Raw genomic sequence first — 23,388 nt, forward strand, 5'->3', positions numbered from 1 at the left:
ATGTCACATGGCCAAAGACAAGAAGGTGGCGCTCAGACAGCCTTAATGCGGAGATGCCACTAGACTTACCCTGGCCAGGATTGCCCAACCCTGGCAAACCTCTGTGCACAGGGAATGCCAGTCTCCACATGCCAGCTCCCCCACCAGAAGGACCGCGCCACAGCGCCCTCGCCGGTAAGGACCGCAAACCTCCACACCGCGAAACCCTGGTCATGTCATGGCCACCTGTCTTTTAATGGCTTGACTCTTGAGACACCCCTCCTGAGGTCTAAGGGATTTTCTGTCTCTGTGGTCGAGACCATGATCAGAGCTCGTATACTGGCCTTTGCCTGGATATATTCCCGAGTTTGGAATACATATTTCCAGTGGTGTGCCCCTAGAAACTATGACCCTCAGGTTTTTAAGGTTTCTTGAATATTTGCATTTCTTCAGGCTCGATTGGATCTTGGCCTCCACCTAACTTCTCTGAAAGTGCACGTCTCTGCTCTATCTATCTGGTTTCAGCAAAGAATTGCTCCTCTACCAGATGTTCACAGCTTCATGCAGGGTGTGCTACATATACAACCTCCCTTTTGTCCCTCCTGTGGCTCTGTGAGATTTGTCAGCGGTGCTCCACGCACTTCAGCAACCTCCATTCGAACCCTTAGAATCAGTGGATGTCAAGTGGCTCACTGCAGAAACTCTTTCTTCTGGCTATAGCATCTGCCCGTAGGGTCTCGGATTTAGGGGAGCTTTCCTGTCACTCCCCCTTTTTAATTTTTCATCAGGACAGGGCTGTTCTTAGGACACAACCGGGTTTCCTTCCCAAAGTGGTTTCTCGTTTCCATATTAATGAGGAAATTGTTGTTCCGGCCTTTACATCACCAGACCTCTCGGTAGATGAGGCCTCCTTGGATGTGGTCCGTGCTCTGAAGATCTACGTGGACTATACTAGTTCCATCAAGAAATCAGACTCATCATAAATGGATTCCATAAGAAGGGATGGCCAGCTAACAGACTCTGGCCAGATGGATTCGCATGACTATCTAACAGGCTTACGCGCAGACTGGCATTCCTGTGCCAGCTACAGTATCTGCTCATTCTACTCGCACTGTGGGTCCCTCATGGGCAGTCCGGGGCAACGCCTCTACTGAACAACTATGCAAGATGGCTACATGGTCTTCTGTCCATTCCTTTCTTAGGTTCTATGCTTTTGATACATTTGCATCTCAGGATGCTTCCTTCGGCTGCAGGGTTCTCCTCTCAGCTCAGGAGCATTCCCGCCCGTGAACAACTGCTTTGGGACAACCCCATTGTCTCCCCTGTGGAGCCCTATGGACCATGAAGAAGAAAATGAGAGTTATGGTAATACTTACCCTTGTTAACTCTTTTTTCGAAGTCCATAGGGTCCACAGGACACCCGCATTGAGGCTCCTGGCTTCTAAAGGGTTTCTTCTCTTGGTCACTTGTTTCCTTCTCTGTGTGAGAGTGTGATTGATTGTTCAGTGTACCAGTCTTCCTTCTCTCCTATCCTGCTCCTGCCTTGGGCTTGTTAACAAAATTGAGTTGCCCACAGGGGAAGGACCGGAGCAACCTTGGATTGAAAAGCTTTGCTGTTGGTGTCCAGTCCTACAGGTCCCTCCTACACCCCATTGCCTCCCCTGTGGACCCTATGGACTTCGAAGAAAGAGAGTCAACAAAGGTAAGTTTTACCATAACGCTCCTTTTTTTTTTTTTTTTAATTGTGGTCAGGCCATAATCCTTTAATACAGGTCACAAGGATTCACATACTCTACAAGATAGGTATGAGTTTAGTTTATATCTTGCATACCTGTGAACAGACCCATTGGTGCCATCTGAAAGGTGTGATTTATCTACGCGTCAGTGAGTGTGAACCAATTTGGATATGGTTCAAGCAGATTTATGACATTTTCTGAATTGTTTTGATACTTGAAATTGCAGATCTTGGCAGCTGTGTAGCTATACTGGCTAAATTGAAAGTGGATGATTATAGTAAAAAGTTTTTCTAGTGTAAGAATCAAAACAAATTTAAGTCCTGATTAAATTATCTTGCCAAATAAGAGCAAATTATTGTACATAGTTTTTTTTTTTTTACTTTGTTTCAATCAGTATGTTTTTGTAATGCAAACAGACAAGGCTGTACCCCCTGATTTTCGCATTGGTAATTGAACCGCTTGCATCTTTCATTTGGGGATTGTCCAGAGTGCGGGTGGACCACTATAACTTTGTTTTTAATTGTGAATCATACCCTGCTGATCTAAACACAACCAAGAACTTTCTTGCCTAGCTCGTACAAAATTATGCATAGCTATAGCGAGTTTACGCTCTCTAAAATGAATTATTGTAATCCTGAGCCATTGCGCCTCCATGCCACCCCTCAGGACAGTAAATGTTTCACTACTTCTCAGAAAGCAGAGCAAGAGAATCAAATATTTAGCCATGTTTCTCACATCCTGGTAAGAACTTTTGTATCCGGAAAACGTTCTCCCCCTATTTGAAAAACTGCATTCTAACCTATCCTTCTGAGAGTGCCTCATCTCTTGGCTGGACAGGATCATATCCGTAAAGATGAACACAACACTAAGTGGATATACCTCTTTCTAACCCTTCTTGTTGTGTTCCCACTCTCCAAAAATTAATTGTATGCTTTATCTTGGAACAAAAGACCTTGGAGAATATCTATTAATCTTATTTACCCACTGGGGGAACTATTCTTCCTGCCAAAAAATTGCTTTGTCTAGCGACCATTTGCTATTATGGCTCAACTTCGAGGCTAATTTAATGCATTAATATAGTGTTCATTCTAGGTCCGGTGCCATTGGGGCACACCTGCATGAAAAGGGGGTGGTTTTTTAAGACGTGCCCCTTTTTGTCACTCTTGGGGACGTGCCTGGCACTTACGGACATGCCTGGCTGCACACAAGCGCTCCTGTCTTAGTAAATAGATGCCGGGTGCATGCGCCCGACATTCATGCACCGGCGGTGACCGCTGCTCCGCTACTTTCTCCACCCGTGGGAGACTGCGGCCCGCGGGTGGGGACGGAACCCACAGGCAAAACAGGAAGGGGGCAGCGCCCAGCTAAAACTGCCTAGCTGGAACGCTATTAATACCATCTCTTTCCTGTCTGAGTTTTACACAAAGACATGGACCATCCACCTTCACATTGCCGCCATCATTGAGGTTCTACATAAAGATACTGTATCGGATATGTACTCACTGAAGATCAATCTCACAGTTCCAACCGATCGCTTGACTCCTATTTGGGACTCTCCAGACTTTCCTTCAGCATTGTCTCTTACATGATTCTCCCACTGGCTTTGAACAGCTTTTAAATGTCTTGACATTTTTGCCAAAATTTGCCCATGTCTCTCACTCTGTGGCTTTCAGCAAAAATGTTCACCACATAGAAGTTCATTTGAGTTCCTGTCCTCTAATCCCCCTATTTAGTCTCTTTGAGATTTCATCCCATTCGATATTTCACCTTCATTTGATGCCGAAGGGGATGGTATCTTCACGCTATCACCTTATACTTGACCCCCTCCACCCCAATTCAAATTATCATGAGTTGGAATAGGAGAGTCTCCTTAGACCCAAGCCTGATGAGACATGGGGCGATGTGAGAACATAGTGATAAGATCCTTCTGTATGACGATAAACAACATTTCCTACAAAATACATTATTGGTAGTATTACACCCCCGAAGTTGCATAGGCTATTCCATGGAACCTCTCCTTATTGCTGGAGAAGCTGGGTTCACAGAGGTACTTTCCTTACATTAGGGGAGCCTGCTGAGTTATTGGCCTTTACTGGGACACAGTTCTGAACCTTTGAAAATTGTTTAAAAAGTTGGACTTTTCTTATAACCTTTTTACCCCCAGACTTAGTTAAGTAGTCTAAGGGTGGGTACACAATGGACGATATGTACCCGGGACAATATGTCAGGTGAAATTCCTGCTAGGCTGTTTTAGCGGGGTGCCACACCCTGCCCGATTTTTAAAGGGCAGATAGCGCCCTGCCCCTCTTAGTGGTGCCCTGCTAAAACAGCCTGCCAAATGCTGTCCCCACCCACGGAAAATAGCGGTGCATCGGTCATTTACTGAGTCAGCAGTGCTTGGGGGCAGCCCAGCATGACCGTAAGTGCCGGGCATGCCCCCAGGATTGACTAAAAGGGTCGCGTCTTAAAGACACACACCCTTTTCTCATGGCCACGCCCCCTTTCCTGGCCCGCGTGCACCTCCGGCGCTCGCAAGAATGCCCCTATCTAGGTCCGGCGCCAGACCTAGAATGAACACTATGGCCGACATATCGTACCGCAGGTACACATCTAAACGATGTTTTTACAGTGTTTGCGCACAATTAGATTAAAAAAAAAAAACAAGGTGTATTGTGTTGTTTCCATGACATATTATGTTATTCTCTTGACCTGACAAAATAAGGAGTCTTGAAAAATGAATAAATAACTCCACCCATAACAAAAAATCAGATTTGGTTGGAGATCTGTAATTAACCATTAATCCAGTGAATTATTCACCTGTGTTCGAAGTTAAACCCAATCCGGCATGTTTGCATGGTGTCTATTCTGATTGCCTGATCATACAAACTAGAGCAGAGTAGGGTTGAACCCTGGACCACAGGTAAGTACTATTTTGGATTAATGTTTAATTTATAGAATTAAGTTTTGGATGGAGTTTGTATTTATGTCAAGTGCTTGGTTTATAAATCTCTGCTGGATTATGTAAAAAATACTTTGCTCAATGTAATGAGCTCCAGGAGTTTTAAGAATTAAGCCTGTATCTCAAACTCTATATTCTTTCTGTTCTTCCAATGTTGAATATGCTTATGACCCATTTAAAGTAACTGGTAACTGTAATTAACATCTGTGTAATTTACATTTTATTATTAAATGTTACTTTCAAAGCAAAACATTATTTGCATCCTTGAACAGTCTGGCTCTAAGCAAGCAAACATTGGCTGAAAGATAACGGCGTAAGAAACCTATTCCTTATTATCCAAGAAATGGTTTACCCAGTTTGGTCTCATAAGTAGATGATTAAGTATTCAACCTTAAACTGGGTACACATTCTACGATGTGTGTACCTAGCGACGGAACAACGGAATGTAACAATACATCACGTGCGTCATACATACTGCACAATCCGGTGTATGGTGGCGGGATTTATCACTGCAGACTGCATGTTAGAGCACAGCAGATAGGACCATGCGATGAACAACCCTCGTAAACGCTTAATCTTGTGTACAGTTAGTTATCCGTGCGATCTATCGTACAGATCCGGGGCGTGTCTATAATGGGTGCAGGGTGTGTGGCGCACATGGGCCCCACACCACACACCCTGCACCCATTTATTCAATATTTACCTCTACGGAGTCCTGCATCATCTGTAGCATCGCTGTACATTTTACCGGCCCATGCGCAGTAGGGAAATCGCTGCGCAGTAGACTCTGGCACAGACTAGAGCCCAGAGTCTACTGCTGTGCTCAGTGCGCTGCCGGGTAGCGAGGAGGGGGCCCCGGATGGACACTGCACACGGGCACACTACTCTCTTAATACGTCCCTGCGTACGATATATCTTATAGTGTGTACCCAGCTTTAGACTGTCCCTTATACAGACCATCATAAATAATTTTATTTGAGTATTGTGTTACTGTTTCTCATTTAAAGACTGTTGTTGTCAAAAGTATTCAGTGAAAATGCAGATGTACTAAGCTGTGGAGAGTGAAAAACTACCAACCAATCAGCTCCTAACTGTCATTTTTCAAACACAGTCTGTAACATGACAGGAGCGGATTGGCTGGTAGTTTATCACATCTCAAAGTCTTTATTGTATGTAACTGTACTGACATTAGTTGTTAGATGTAGTGTTAGGACATGCTTTCATAAAGGTAATGAACTGAAACATGCAATGATCTAATCAGCACAGGATGTTTCTGTGATATGATAGGTGGATGCATACGTCCCCTCATAGTGTAAAAGAGGAGTTCTTCCTATTGCATGAGTAGATATAGTATAAAAGGCATTTCTATGAGACTGGGTTGATGTATCTCAATTAAAGAGCGATAGGCGAAGTACATTTTGGTGTATTTTTGTCTATATTAAAATTTGGGTACTTTTCGATGGTAACATTATCCTGTAATTTGAACATAGAATATGTGGAGCTGCCATCTGTTACAAATTCCTCTGCAGTTCCAGATGATGCGTAGCCATGACCCTTTGTTTATTTGATTTTACAGTAGCAACTAAGAGTTGTATTTCCAATGTTGCCCTGAAATGCTTTTCTTGAATACAATTGGTAGTACTAAATTATTAAATGGGAAATACATTGTAATAAGCTTGTGTATGTTTTAAATAGTTTAAAGATGAAGAAAATCTTTGGATGTTCTTGGAGTTAGCAAAAATAGATGTTCTTTAAATATAAGAAGTTTGTGGGGGAAAGGGGCGGAGTCACTGTAGGGGGCGTACCCAGCACTCCCTGCAGTGTGACTAGAAGACAGTGATTTTCCTACTTTTTCATGCATCCCTCCTAGTTTGCGCACTTTACTATTACTGCACGGCATTACAGCCGCCAGCCCCACGTTTCCTCAATTCCTACTTACTTAGGAAGCCTAAGATAAGCGATTGAGCCAATAAACCTGAATGTCAAAGAGTTTACAAGTTGATTTCATCTCTTTTGAGGGAATTGGTATGTAATGCTGGCTGTCGGGATGCCTATTGTCAGGATACCGACAGCGGCATCCCAATGATTGGTATCCCGACGGGTTGGTAAGTATACTTACCCTCCCCCCCCCAACAACCCTGAATTCAACTCCCCCCTCCTTCGTGCCTAAACCTAACCCTCCCCCCTTAGTGCCTGACCCAAACCCCCCCTAGGGGTGCCTAACCCTAACCTAACCCCACTAACTGCCTTAACCCTCCCCCCCGCGGCTAAGAGGATGGGCGCCCTGGACTTGCCTCGTCTGTCTGCTTTCCGGCGTCGGGATTAAGATAGGCGTTGGCATTTCGACGCCTATCTTAACTCCCTTGTCTGGATATCAGCGTCGGTATTTAGACCGGCGGCCGCTGACTACATCCCCTTTTGAGAAGGGGGGATATTTTGGGACACTGAATGGGTTCTATAGACATAGAGTACTACAAAGATTATGTAGCTAACTACATAACCTAGCATTCTGTCACATACCACTTGCACTATTTAGTCTGTTTGAATTCAACTGGGAGATAATAGTAGAAGATAACTTTTTCAATTCAAAATCTGTGTTACTGGCAAGCCAGTATTCTTAGTCTTCTTGTTGAGAAATTAAAATAGAGATTTAAGGCAGGTCTCCAGTACACGATATGCTCCATGAGCGATATCGTCTAGTGTTTGCTATGAAGTGCTGAACGATATCGTTCAGTGACAGCGTTCTCCCTCCACGTACTTCCAGAACCTGATGATATCGTCAGGTTGCCATGCAAGTACAGATGAAAGATGTCGTCAATGATCAGCGGGAGTGCGCATCGCTGGTTATTGACTGCATACCCAATGGACGATATTGCGGACAATGAACGATAACGGTATCGTTATCGTTCAATTTATCGTCTAGTGGATATCCGCCTTTTAGAGAAAAGGACTTGCTGCTGTAAATAGCTAATTTAATTAAGAAGCCAATATGATGTAAAATTCATCACGACCATCCCAGACAGTTAAATTCCATGTCAAACCATGTAAAGCACATTTAACTTAGGGACTGGAAAAATTGGTCCTTGTCCCATTTGGGCCATTTCACACAGGAATAAGATAAAGAGTAAGACTGGGTACACTTTAGAGCGATATGTCCATATCTCGTTTCCAGGCAAAGTGGAACGACATATGGTGTGGATTGCACAGTGTGTACGGCCAGTTGCATGCTCCCAAGCAGGGACGTAGCTAGGGTAGTGCATCCGGTGCCATCGCACAGGGCACCACAGGTCAGGGGGCGCTGTTTGGGCCTGTCAAATTTCTGTTTATTATCATTCTTGCTTGTAGCCAGTAGTGGCTCCAGGCACGGGCAAGCCGATCCGTCGCCCGGAGCGCTACTGTTTCCGGAGGGCGCAGGAAACGCCCACCTCCCTCCCTGCACTATAGGACATATTTAAGCTCGGGGGAGTGAGCGGAGGAGGGAAGGGGCGGTAACACGGGACGGCGCTGGGCGCAGCACAGCCTAGCGCCGGCCCTGCTTGTAGCTTCCTCTTATTTCATCCCCAGCATCTCCTGGCCTATCCTATCTCTTCCCTGGCCCTTCCCCATGAAGCCATGGCCCGTTTTTGGGTGTATTATGTCCCTTTGAAAATTGAGGGGGGCGCCAATGCTCTTTCTGGCACATGGCACCAAAAAGTCTAGTTACGGCTCTGCTCCCGTGGGTCTTATACAACATCTCCTGATCTGCATTGCTGCACGGCAAATCAGAAGATATAGTGTACGACTCCATGCTTCTAGATGCGGCCGCTAAACAATAAATTGCGCGGTCCAAAGTTGTTACGTCAGCCATCCTGTTGGCCGGGAAACACCTTGTTCTAATGTGTACCCAAGGGAAGCAAGCATCCCACGCTGGTCACAGGGTCTTACTTTGACAATACTTTGGAATAAGGGAAGACTGGAACCAAGGGATGATTGTTTTATGATTGGAGTGGGTGTGATATATCAAATCGACTTTCCGAATGTTGACATTGTGAATGACAACAGTCTACATGTCGACAATGCGATTTTGCATTCACTATTTAACCCTAACCCTACTTGCACCCTAACTAATCTAACCCTAACATCAGGTGTCAATATACAGAATATTAAAATGTCAGTGAGAGATTGATGCATACAGAACGCAAGCCTCAACATTTCTCTTATAAAGGGTAAAGAAAATGAATGCTAATTGGCACTGAAACAATGCTGAGTACTAATGATATCTCTATGATTCTTGCACAAAGCAATTAGTATACAGAAATGTTCATTACAAATGGAATTCTAATATTAAAACAATTAAGAAATGAATTACAAATTGTGGGATAAGACCTATGCAAAGTAACCATTTTAAGATCAACTTTCTGTAAGATGCCAATTTGATGCTCCTAACTGCCATGTCAAACACTGTGGTCTATTTACTAAGCTGTGGATGGAGATAAAGTACCAACCAACCAGCTCCTAACTCATTTTTCAAACACAGCCTGTGACATGAAAGGTAGGAGCTGATTTGCTTGTACTCTTTCTCCTTTCTCTTTATCTCCATCCAAGGTTTATGTACATAGACCCCACCACCTGTAAAGAGACAGGAGTGGATTGGTTGGTACTTTCTCTTTCCAAGGCTTAGTACATAGACACCTATATATTTTATTTTATTCATGTCCATTTATATCTGCTTCTGGAGGCATGTATGTAACTGATCACTAATTACTTAAATAAATAAGTAAGTAATACCTTAATTATTATAGTAGTACATTTCTCTCAGAATCTGATATGGTTAAACAGCTTTTTAACACCAATACAAACATAATCAGATTGTAAGTAACAGGTTCATCAATATTTAATAAAATGAAATACTGTACCGATTAACAAAACATAGCGAACTAAAGATACTATCTTGTATTTACACTCCTATCTTTTAGGAAGATCGCTATTACCCACATTTACATTACTGTAATTGTTTAACTGGTTTTAAAAATGACCATATATTTGTAAACTGTTTAAATCCTTGTGGACTCCATTGGTTTTTACAGATAAGCTTACAGATAAAATGGGGAGCAGACAAGCATAACCTCACATACATGTTATAGATAGAGCTCGTAGAGGGGAGGAATAGTTGGCACTCCTAAAGATATGGCACCAGTATCATTAGACAACGGTCTTAGTGGAATCCATTTTTAACGTAGCTCTTTATTCATGACATTGGGTACAGCGATACCAGTGGCTTACCAGCATTTCTAATAATACTATGACATAGAAAAATCTTGGGGTAAATGGTTTCAGCTGCTTTATAGTTACCTACAAAATTAAAATAATATCTACCGTGACAATACTGGGCTTGTGGGTACACAGATATGGGCAAGCGTATCGTCCATATTCGAATAGACATCGGATACCATCTTGCTTTTAAGGTTATTTTGGCAAATATGTCAGTTCAGCAGCTAACAATATTAGCTTAAGATAAATATAGTGGTAATTGTAAAGGAGGTGGGGTAGGAATATTACTCTACATACTGTACACAGTTCTCCCACAGGTACCTTCACTCACATTTACATCATTTGAAGTACACTGTATCAGGACTTTCACCCCTTTCTCTGTGCAAGTTGCTGTTATCTATTGCCCACCTGGGCCACCTCAACAGTTTCTGGAACATTTTTCTGCCTGGCTTCCTCACTACCTATCATCAGACATCTCCACCATTGTTATGGGTGATTTCAATATCCCCATTGACAGTCCACAATCTCCTCATGCCTCCAGACTACTCTCTCTAACCTCATCTCTTGGCCTCTCCCAATGGACTGACTCCGCTACTCATCAGGAGGGCCACTGCCTTGATCTTGTATTCACTCGACTATGCTCAGTTTCTGATTTCACTAATGCTCCTTTCCCTCTCTCAGATCACAACCTTATCACCTGCACACTCTCCTCCATTACATCAACGTCTTTGAAATTAGCCAAACCTAAACCTAAAACCCGCAGAAATATTGATGCTATTAACTTTCAACAATTATCTACCTCTCTACAACAACAACTCTCACCAATTTCTACATTCACTTCTACTGAGACTGCGGCATCACACCTAAACCAGATTCTAGAAAAAGTTTTCGATGAAGTAGCTCCAGTTACCCATCACACACAACGTAGAGTTAGACGTCAACTGTGGCATTCTAACCTAACAAGGCATCTACAAAACTCTCACGTAAAGTTGAACGTCAGTGGCGAAACTGACTTCCTCACAACTGACTCCAACTGACTTCCTCACATATAAGACTATCTACAACTCTTATCGTGCTGCTCTGGACACTGCCAAACAAACATATTTCCAATCTCTTATCTCTGCTCAAGCCTCTAACCCCAAGCGACTTTTTAATACATTTAAACTGCTTCTTACCCCACCTTCACCCAAACCACCTGCTACTATCTGTGCACAAGATTTTGCTTCCTATTTTAAGAACAAGATTGATGAAATCCAAAATGAAATGGTATGCTCTTCTTCAACTAGTGACTTGCTCAATTCCCTACCTGAATCCTCTGGCACATTCTCTTCATTTGATCTCACAAACGAAGATGAAGTATCTTCCCTCTTCTCATCCTCCTACTCTATTACCTCTACTCTAGATCCTTTACCCTCACAAGTCAGTAAAGCTCTGTCTCCTGTGCTTATTCCAACCCTAACTAAAATCTGTAATCTCTCTGTCTCTACTGGCAACTTCCCATCACTGTTCAAGCATGCAGTGATTACTCCTATTCTGAAAAAACAAAATTCTGACCCCAACACTCTCTCAAATTACCGTCCTATCTCCCAGCTCCCATGCCCCTCCAAGCTACTTGAGAGACTTGTCTACACCCGCCTCACACACTTTCTTAACTCACATAACTTATTGGACCCACTTCAGTCCGGCTTCCATTCCCAACACTCCACAGAGACAGCACTGACTAAGGTAGTAAATGATCTGGTCACTGCCAAGGCTAAAGGCCATTACTCACTCCTAATTCTTCTAGATCTCTCTTCTGCTTTTGACACTGTTGACCACTCTCTTCTCATACAAACACTGCAATCCCTAGGTCTTAAGGACACAGGGGGTCATTCAGACCCGCTCGCGAGTGCAGGACGCTCGCAAACGGGTCGATGTTGCCCCACTGCGCATGCGCACGATAGAGGGAGCGCCGTCATGCGTATGCGCGAGACCCAGATAGCGACGGCCTTTCCGTCGCTCCGGGTCTCGCATCAAAGGGGGCGTGCTGTCGATGTTGATTGAAAGCACGCCCCCTTTGGTGGGCGTGCCGGGGGCATGGCTGCCAGACGGAGGCGTTCCCATGGGAACGCCTACCATCTGAAGCCGGCCCCACTGACATCACTAGTGATATCAGTGGGAGTGATTTTGGCTCTGATAGAGCCAAAATCACTCCAGGGCTTGCGACAGCGAGACCCTACCGCAGGGTCTCTGTCGCAAGCCCGATGGTTGCGATGGTCTTGACCATCGCGACCATCATCATGGATTCTCGCATAAGCTGCGGGTGGTCACCCGCAGCTATGCGAGCGTCCAGGAGGACGCTCCATTTTCATGGAGGAGGGCCCTGATTCAGAGCGAGGGCTCTGGTCAGAGCATTCGGCTCTGAATCAGGCCCACGGCTCTTTCTTGGTTCTCTTCCTACCTATCTGATCGCTCTTTTACTGTTCGTTTTTCTGATTCTGCCTCCTCTTCACTACCTCTATCAGTTGGAGTACCGCAAGGCTCTGTCTTAGGGCCTCTGTTATTCTCAATCTATACCTCCTCTCTTGGCAAACTAATCAGCTCTTTTGGATTTCAGGGCCTGATTCAGAGCCGGACGCTATTTGCGCTCGCTCGTTCAGAAAAAGGGGACGGCTATTTAAATTGAGCGCTCGCTCTTTGCGGTCTGTTGACGCCTCTATGTCTGAGCGAGCAAACGAAACATGCGCTCGCTATTTTGTAAAGACGCCCCCTGGCCGCTCACATCATACGTCATCTCCGCTATTTATTTGATTAATCGAGTACATCAAAAGGCGTCCGAACTGCTCGCAGTGCTTGTGGTTGGATTTTCCTACCGCAATCATGCGAACAGTTCAGGCTAAGAAACAACCAAGTGACGTGGTCGATGACGCTGCTTTATTAATTATGCACACCCTTAAAACGCCCGTTTTCAAGCACCTTCCCCTGTTACCACCCACAAACGCCTCATCCTGTCACTGAAATTAGCAGGCACTCGCAATTTTGCGAACACACGTTTTCCGACCGCACCGACTGGTAGGCGCATGCGCATTACGACCCATACTTATGCGCAGATGTGCGAACATCGCTCGGAGCCAACGAGCGGCCGCTTACGAGCGGCTCTGAATCAGGCCCTCAGTACCATCTGTATGCGGATGATAGTCAAATCTACCTATCTTCCCCAGATTTATCACCATCTGTACTGGTCCCTGTCACTGAATGTCTTTCTGCAATTTCATCTTGGATGTCATCTTGCCACCTGAAACTTAATATTTCTAAAACAGAATTAATTATATTTCCACCAGCCAATAACAGTTACCAACCTGATCTTTCTATCACTGTTGATAACTCGACAATCCACCCTGCCACACAAGCTCGCTGCCTTGGTGTCATCCTTGACACTGAACTGTCCTTTGTTCCTCATATTCAATCTGTCTCAAAATCATGTTACATACATCTAAAAAACATAACCAAAATTCGACCATATCTCACACAAGACACTGCAAAAACTCTAATCCATGCACTTATTATTTCCCGTATTGACTATTGCAATAACCTCCTTACTGGTCTTCCCAAAAACAGGCTATCTCCATTACAATCCATTATGAATGCAGCTGCAAGGCTTATCTTCCTTGCCAAATGTTCATCATCTGCTGCCCCGCTCTGTCAGTCCCTCCATTGGTTGCCGGTTTTCTACCGTATTCAATACAAAATACTCTTACTTACACATAAGGCTATTAACCAAACCACACCAACATACATCTCTTCACTCATTTCAAAATATCTCCCTACCCGACCTCTCCGCTCAGCACAAGATCTGCGTCTCTCATCCCCACGCATTACTTGCTCCCATTCACGGTTACAGGACTTTGTTCGGGCTGCACCCACTCTATGGAATGCCTTACCACGCACAATACGACTTTCCTCTAGTCTCCAATCCTTCATGCAATCCCTGAAAACTCACCTCTTCAGGCAAGCTTATCAGATCCCAGAACCACCCACATAACCTTCATAGCCTCCATATGTAATTACATCCCCTTTCACAGTCCACGCACAACCTCACACATCGTCTTTCTCTCACATCCTCATGACATTTGGCCGACATTCCGGTGTAAATGGATCATGCAGCCCACCAAGAAACTGTGCATTCTGGCTGGACCAAAATGCAATATATAGCACCTATCCTTGTGTATCAATGCCTATTTCCCTATAGATTGTAAGCTTGCGAGCGGGGCCTTCCTACCTATATATCTGTCTGTTATTACCCATTATTGTTCTATTAATGTTTACAATTGTAAAGCGCAACGGAATATGCTGCGCTATATAAGAAACTGTTAATAAATAAATAAATATAGTGGCATAATTGAATGGGTAGAATGTGGATCCATTTGTTCTCCTAACACAAGATATGTCAAGTAATGTGCTCCGTTGCTATAACACATAACAAATGCTTCTTATAATTGCTATTAATTGTGTTCAATATCTGTGCTAATTTAGGCTAAATAATGATGCCTAATAATTTAAGTTGTCGGGTATTCACACACTAATGTGGCATCAAATTGGCTTCTTGCGCAGTCTTTACAGGTTACTTAGCAGAGGTTTCATCTTTGTTTTAATCATTATATTCAGTAATATACAAACATTATTTGTAATGAACTGTGTGATATTTATTTTAATTGTTCTAGGCACTAATCATACAAATACCATTGGTAACCTGAATTTATCAGTGGCTTGCGGTGCTGATTAGTATTCATTATTTGGACACTTTATTAAAAAAAAGCCTTGGCCTTGCTTTTCTTTTTATGCGTCAGTTTCTAATCTGTTGTTTGCTTGGCCGGGGCTGTAAAAGGTTTTTAAGGTTAAAAACTTCTGCAGTCTCATAATATCCAGGAAGGGCAATTACAAATGCATTTGACCTATTATTGGTCGATTTTAATGTTTTTCTAGTGCCACCCTCTTCTTATTTGACTTATGCAGTTGAACAGTGCTGTTGCTGGGTTGTGTTTAAAATAAATACACTTGCCTGAGAAACTTAATTTGGCGCCTCCAAATATAATAGTTGGCAGGACACACCGTAATTCGGTGCCCTCCTGCTACGCTTGCTGTGTCTCACCCACCCTGACTGTTACCACCTTGAGGCAGTTTAAGTAATATTTTTTATGTTTGTATTTTTTTTTGTATTACACAAAGATAGATAGATATATCCACATTTTAGTTTACTTTGTGATAGTTTTAGATTTGTGTTTTAGAATAAAATATTACCACCATATTAGAATGATCATTCCTTACTATGTCATTTATGTGAATTGCAGAATAAATACTACTATTGCATTACTTATCTATTGATGGTGCCTAACTAATCTTTTCTCTTCCCGATTGTGTTCTATTCTTGTTAAAACAGCGCTATCCCTTATTATCTCTTTCCGTTGTGTGAAATGCTTGCTGATAACATGATAGCCTGTCAACAAAATAAAGATATTTTCTGTATAATGTTAAGCCATTGTGACGTGTGGGGGGGGGGAGGCTATTAAGTGTTTTAAAGTTTCCACTGTTTCCTTGGTAGCCTTCTTGTTAAAGGGAAATACGTTTGAGATGCGCTGGTGAATAACTATTATAGAAACCCTTTACAACTGGAGAAAATTCAAAACAATGTACTATATAAGGCAGGAAGATGAATTCTTAAAATAGTAAAATTAAATACCATTAAAAAAAACAAAAACAACCCACATGTGATCAGTAACAATTATTCAGAGCATCACAAACTTTTTTTCTGTTTTGCTAGTTTATGGAGTTTACAAATGTTTCCCCTTAATTTGAGATTGCTGCTACATTATATTATTATTTAAGGAACTGACATTGGTGTGCTTAGCAAAGGTAATTTTTTGCTTTTCAAGTTTCAATAATGTATTAAAAATCGGCACCATTACTGTCATTAGCTAAAGTATACATGTTCTACACTATGTGGAGGCAGCCATTTTGTAGGAGAAAACCGTCTCTCATTTCACTAAAGTCCCTAAAGGATGTAACTGGTTCCTATCGAGTCGATGGCTTCAGTCTTATGAATGGTCATTCAGTTCACAGAAGGTTCTAGACAACAGGTTCCCTGTATGCATTAAACGTCAGGGTTGGACAAACTACAGGAGCAAATGTGTCCATGTGCTTTGCATTGTAATGGCATAAAATGAGTATTCGGGTTCAAGCAATTCACTTATGTTTGTGAGAAAATATGCAAAACAATATTGGTAAATGTTATTTTATTGTCAAAATTAAAATCCAGTACCGGAAATCATATATAACAAGTAAATGGTATTTAGTTGAGATGTCATTACTTAAGTTTGGAAAAACAATGCAACATCTATTTTTACTGTCTTTGTTTTTCTTGCCGTTTAACTTTATAAAATCCATATTAAGTGCCATTTTCATTACCAGGTTGAAAGAATTGTTGACAAAAGGAAGAACAGGAAAGGGAAGTGGGAATACCTAATTCGATGGAAAGGTTATGGGAGCAGCGAAGACACCTGGGAACCGGAGCACCACCTGCAACACTGCGAGGAGTTTATTGATGAATTTAATGGACTGCACCTAAACAGAGATAGGCGAGCTAAATCCGGTAAGCTTTTACGTGGGACCGCAGTGGACAAAATGCCCCACAGGTCATCTGACTCTAGGAGAGACAGAGGAGCAGCGCAGAAGCGACGAAGGATACATTCCTTACAAAAACAGAAGAAGGTGTGTACTGCCAAATATTCCCCAGGAGACAGATCAACAAAGACCTTAACATACAGAACTACTCCCAGCGGGCTGCAAATTATGCCGCTGAAGAAACCCTTGGAGAATGGGGACTCTACTAGTCACATGGAAGACCAGTCCTTTGAGAATGGCTCAGATCAGGGAAAAAATGACCTTGAGGATGACAAAGTGAGACAAGGTTTACCAAGTGGGATGGAAGTGTGTGATTCAAATATAATCAATGGAATAGGTATGTAAAAAAAACCTGTTGTTTTATAATACGCATTAAATGGTCTGGATTGTTGTGCATTCAATGAATAGAAAAGTCATGAGGAATATCTGCCTTCACATTGTGGGATTTAAGTGTCTTTTAATAGATGTGGATTTTTAGTTTACGTTTGCATTGGGGAATTATAAAGCAGAGTGACATTTTAACTCTCAGCTACATACTCAATTCTCTGAAATGTTCGGCTGTGCACAATGCGGTATTGTATAGCATAGTAACTGCTAATTTTTCAAAATTGTCAATATTGTTGGTCACAGAGTGGCACCGCTGCCACCATTCCGATGACAGTTTGCGGCTTTCGCTCACAACTGAATGGCCTCCATCGGCTCTAAAGCAGTTCTTGAGAAAAGGTTTCTGTTTTTGTTTTGTTAAAATTTTGCATCAAGTTAGAAACAAGAGTTTTGTGTCCTACTATATAAAAAGTACAGTTTTCATTCTCTAGAAAACTATTTTTTATTTATTTTTTCCTTCATCTAGAAGGATTTGGCTGAGCACTAGGACAAAAAGATGAGAGATAGAAAACACTTGTTCAATGGAATTGTTCCACTTCCACCTGCACATCATGCCATGAGCTGATTGGTGGGATGTATTGGAGGCAGGGTTACAGGAGGGGCCATATCTATAACTTGCAGTGCCATGCCTGCTCTGTCATCATTTCTAGCTATGAAGGACAACGCTCAGCCATCTGTTCTGTTAGCAGTTAAAGTAGGGGCATAAATTGAGGGGTCTATGTACTAAGCCATGGGGAGAGATAAAGTACCAACCAATCAGTTCCTAACTGTCATTTTTCAAACATAGGGGCAGATCTATTCAGCTCTGGAAAGTGATAAAGTGCAGAGTGATAAACGACCAACCAATCAGCTCCCATCATTTTTCAAACACAGTCTGTAACATGACTGACAGAAGCTGAGTGGCTGGTCACTCCCCACTTTATCACTTTCCAGAGCTTCATACATCTGCCCCCCAGCCTGTAAAGTGACAGGAGCTGATTGGTTGGTATTTTATCTCCATCCACTATAGTGCCAACCAATCCGCTCCTAACTGTCATTTTTCAAAGGAATAACTGATTGGCTGCGCTAATTCAACAACACTTATGATGAGATGGTTTGGAACATAATTATTTGTGAATAATATAAAATAATAATTTTAATTCAACAATTGCATAGTATAAATCTAAAATCCTGAATTGTGCATATATACTTCGTACAATGTTAAATTGAAAAACATACATATAAATATAAACAATGGGTTAAAAATATACAAAAAGAAAAAAAAGGGGGGAGGGGAGGAATGAAACAAAAGAATAAAAAAAAGATTTTTTGAAGAAAAAAATCAATAGTTAATCAGTTCTTCCTGATTGTGTTGTTGTAACAAGGCTGAAGGTTAGAAATGTATCCTTATAATATAGATACTTTGTTTCATGGCAGTATTTGTGTGGCTGGGCAACAGTTACTTTTGTTTGCTGCTATAAATATAAATATTTGGCAACTTTGTAGTGAGCTCACCCGATTAAGTTGTGTTGGCCGCGTCTCTGTATGTTCTCTCTTCAGGCTGAGTGACGTGGCAGCCTGCAAACATCCGCGGTTGAGACACCGGGATTCAGGTGAAGGTAGCCGTGGTTCCCCGTTACTCGCAATGTGTTTCTTCGCTGTGCCGTGGAGTGTATCTGCCGCTGAGCTTGAACTTTTGTTCTTTCTCACAGCGGGATCTCCCGTTTGGAGTAACACAGCTCCGTAGCCAGCGGTTGGAACTTGGTTGTTGGAGTCACCGATTGACTTGATTGGGGTCCCGCTGCTGTAGGCAATTGCGGTCAGGATAAAAATAGCACAGTTCCGTAGCCAGCAGTGGGAACTGAGTTGTTAAAGGCACCGGTTCACTAGATTAAGATCCCGCTGCTGTAGACAATTGCGGTCAGGGTAATGGTCTTTTCCGGTTGATCGACCCACAAATGGTACTTATGCTTCTATTGATGAGTATGCCACAAGTTCTGTAGAGTGCTCAACGCGTTTTGTGTGTCTACACACCTTCGTCAGGAGCATGTTGGAAAAAGAGGAGTCAGCCCTTTTGTGAGGTTCTCTTTAATTAGCATAATTGGAACCATTTTCAGCTGTGGATTTTTTTCCCACCGCTAATCAAAAAAAGCAGAGAATGAGAATCACAAAGGCTCTCTCTATTCTCTTTTGGCTCTACAAAAATTGAGAGCATTATTTTTTCTAAACCTGTTTCATCTCTACCAGTTTAGGAATATAGCATTGTCACAATAAAAAGTATCCTAAAACTCTAGCTATATGTATCAGAGAGGATAATCTATTTTTATGTACACATTATTCGATTTAAATTTGTAGAACTGCAATAATATAATATAATATCTTTAGATGCTATGAGGATATAATTTAACCATTCTGCTTATATATTTATTACAAATATCAATAAAAAAAATACTAACAAAAAATATTTAGAATTGGTGTACAGCCATTCTAATAGTAACAATGTCATGACATAACAACTGCAAATAAATCAATATGCAATTCTATATAATACGGATAATTTTGTATTTTCACCTCTAATATACTATCTGTATTATAATAAAAAGGACAACAGTGACTACGAAAATAATGAAATATACACATATAAGAGAAAAATAAACAGACAGTCATCCATACAACAGAGACAGTGTCCAAGTAACCACCCCAAAGTAAATTCACGAACCCTTATACACAGAGGTCGTTATATATATAAATCACTAAGGGATATAGAAGAACACAATTCTCACATGCAATCCAATAATAGACATCCAAATCAGACCATTTCAAGTCCATTCAGATGGCAAGGAGCTAGACCAAAAAAACCTTATTCACATATCAATCACCAGAATCGTCCTTTTCAAAAATCAAATCACACAGATACAAATCATCAAATACAAGGGTCCTTCTCTTTAAACAATCAATACGAACCAATACAGCCACTCACACCAAAAATATCAAGAGACAGAGAAGGAGAGGAAACAGAGGAGGAACTAAGACACACAAGAAAAAATGCAAAAATACAATAAAGCCGAAAAGCATTTATAATTTTTCCTTAAAAACTCTCACAGATTCTCAAGTAAAATTATTAATGAAAGGATTAAAATCTGCGCCTTCAAATAGACCCAATCTATTTGAACTCTTCACGGAATTAAATCGTTATGTGAGATGTTTGTGTAGGAAATTATTTTTCACCTTAAAAAAGATTGACCAAATGAAAATTTCAGAAAGTTCACAACCCATTGTTTTTGTACTCGGAGGATGATCCCTATATTGGCATTCTCAATACATTACTTTTGGAAAGCTCCAATCCGATTTTTCCACCCACTCTCACCCCTGTAGCCATATATGACATAAACAATACAGAAGATCCAGAGAAAACAAAATAAATTTAAACGCAAGTCGAGGTTTTTTCCAACACACAGTAAAAGCACCCAAATTGATGTATTTTACAAAACAACACTAGAGCAATTTAAAACCTTGTGTGCTCAAGAGGGGGGAAAAAAACCCAATATTCAGACAATTTGTCTGGTCCAGAAAGATCAGCCCTTAAACAATTAATGTCAGATGAATCTATTATCATCAAAGCCGCAGATAAGGGCGGGGGGATTATCATACAGGACAGAACAGATTATCTGAACGAAGCATATTGTCAATTAAAAAATCCAAATTTTTGCAAAATATCGGAACAGGATCCATCTTACCAGTTTCAGAAAGAACTGAAATCACTTTTATCTAGAGCATTAGAGGAGGGGGTGATATCCAGAGAAACATTTTTATTTTTATTGCCCTCACATCCAGTCACTGCTACGTATTATCATCTACCCAAAATCCATAAATCCACCACAAATCCCCCAGGACGCCCCATTATATCGGGCATAGGATCACTGACATCCAACCTTTCCTTTTTTATTGACTCCCATCTCCAACCCTTAGCCTGTACTCTCAGATCACATATCAAAGATACCACCCATTTTTTAGATATGATTCAATCTGTGCAATGGTTACCTACATATAAATTCCTCAAATTTATTTGCAGTTATGTCATGACATTGTTACTATTAGAATGGCTGTATACCAATTATAAATATTTTTTGTTAGTATTTTTTCTATTGAGATTTGTAATAAATATATAAGCAGAATGGTTAAATTATATCATCATAGCCTCTAAAGATATCATATTATATTGTATTATATTATATTGCAGTTCTACAAATTTAAATCAAATAATGTGTACATAAAAATAGATTATCCTCTCTGATACATATAGCTAGAGTTTTAGGATACTTTTTATTGTGACAATGCTATATTCCTAAACTGGTAGAGATGAAACAGGTTTAGAAAAACTAATGCTCTCAATTTTTGTAGAGCCAAAAGAGAATAGAGAGAGCCTTTGTGATTCTCATTCTCTGCTTTTTTTGATTAGCTGTGGGAAAAAAATCCACAGCTAAAATGGTTCCAATTATGCCAATTAAAAAGAACCTCACAAAAGGGCTGACTCCTCTTTTTCCAACATGCTCCTGACGAAGGTGTGTAGACACACAGAAACGCGTTGAGCACTCTACAGGACTTGTGGCATACTCATCAATAGAAGCATCAGTACCATTTGTGGGCCGATCAACCGGAAAAGACCATTACCCTGACCGCAGTTGTCTACAGCAGCGGGATCTTAATCTACTCAACTGGTGCCTTTAACAACTCAGTTCCCACTGCAGGCTACGGAACTGTGCTATTTTTATCCTGACCGCAATTGTCTACAGCAGCGGGACCCCAATCAAGTCAATCGGTGACTCCAACAACCAAGTTCCCACAACTGGCTACGGAGCTGTGTTACTCCAAACGGGAGATCCCGCTGTGAGAAAGAACAAAGTTCAAGCTCAGCGGCAGATACACTCCACGGCACACCAAGAAACACATTGCGAGTAACGGGGAACCACGGCTACCTTCACCTGAATCCCGGTGACTCAACCGCGGATGTTTGCAGGCTGCCACGTCACTCAGCCTGAAGAGAGAACATACAGAGACGCGGCCAACACAACTTAATCGGGTGAGCTCACTCCAAGTTGCCAAATATTTATATTTATAGCAGCAAACAAAAGTAACTGTTGCCCAGCCACACAAATACTGCCATGAAACAAAGTATCTATATTATAAGGATACATTTCTAACCTTCAGCCTTGTTACAACAACACAATCAGGAAGAACTGATTAACTATATTGATTTTTTTATCTTCAAAATTTTTTTTTTTTTTTTATTCCTTTGTTTCATTCCTCCCCCCCCCTTTTTTATTTTTCGCATTATATTTTTAACCCATTGTTTATATTTATATGTATGTTTTTCAATTTAATAGCATTGTACGAAGTATATATGCACAATTCAGGATTTTATATTTATACTATGCAATTGTTTAATTAAAATTATTATTTTATATTATTCACAAATAATTATGTTCCAAACCATCTCATCATGTGTTGTTGAATTAGCGCAGCCAATCAGTTGTTCCTTAGTATTTGAAGTAATTGCACAACTCTTGTTTTTGGGCAGCAGCTTTTTCTCGCACCATTAAGATCATATAGGGAGTGCTGTCATTCTTCAGTTTTTTGGGGTTTTTTTGTCATTTTTCAAACACAGCCTGCAAAGTGACAGGAGCTGATTGGTTGGTACTTTATCTCCGTCCACTTTATCTCTCTCCAGGGCTAAGTACATAGAACTCTCAATCACACTCCTATACAGCAAACTTTGAGGGAAGGTATGAAATCAGTATTGTTTGTTCTGCTCTTCTATATATGCCTGTTAGGCAGTTTTCAGGAAATCCAATAGCAATAGTACGTACTCAGTAAAAGCCTCATTGCAATTTAAAGTTAATTAACCCATACAAAATAATTAAGAGCTATATCCTTGTGCCCCTCTCACTTTGGTATGTACTGTAGTATTGCCTTCAGCATTATTTAAATTGACACAGATGATATGAGCTTTCAGAGCCAACCAGAGGCTTTGTTTGAAATTTGAAGCTTTTTCCGTTGGGACGATGTCACAGGATGTTTCGTGGGCACACGTCGAGCATGCTCCTACCCTTTCCTGACATCCATGTATTCTAGTACTAAGCTGATCTTACTCTTATTGAAGTGGGTTTGCCAGTCTGGCCATAATTACCAGAAAATATCCTATTTACTGAGTGCTAAGTGAAATTCCCAGCCTTCAGAAACCATTACATTTTACACAAGCCTGAGAAATGCCAGGGAATGCTACAGAATGAGAACATTGCATGGCTGTGGCTTTGTATTTACGGAATAAACACTCAGAATAAAGAGATCTCCCTGGTCACAAAAAGATTTTTATTTAAGTGATTGAAGCATTCTTGCTAAGTGGTATCAGACCAGAAAAGGCTTCAGTCTGTGTAAAATACCTGG

General features: G+C 41.4%; 1 protein-coding gene across 1 annotated transcript in view; it reads left to right on the forward strand.

Annotated features, from left to right (window-relative positions):
• Positions 1–23,388, forward strand: part of CDYL2 (chromodomain Y like 2) — a 123,236-nt gene that overhangs the window by 81,707 nt on the left and 18,141 nt on the right. Inside the window, exon 2 of the mRNA XM_088476827.1 lies at positions 16,369–16,918. Within this exon, the coding sequence (XP_088332953.1) occupies positions 16,369–16,918 (550 nt within the window). The remainder of the gene's footprint in view (positions 1–16,368; positions 16,919–23,388) is intronic.

Source organism: Taudactylus pleione, unplaced genomic scaffold (genome assembly GCF_031769625.1).
Source record: "Taudactylus pleione unplaced genomic scaffold, aTauple2 ptg000195l, whole genome shotgun sequence".
Classification (NCBI taxonomy): Eukaryota; Metazoa; Chordata; class Amphibia; order Anura; family Myobatrachidae; genus Taudactylus; species Taudactylus pleione.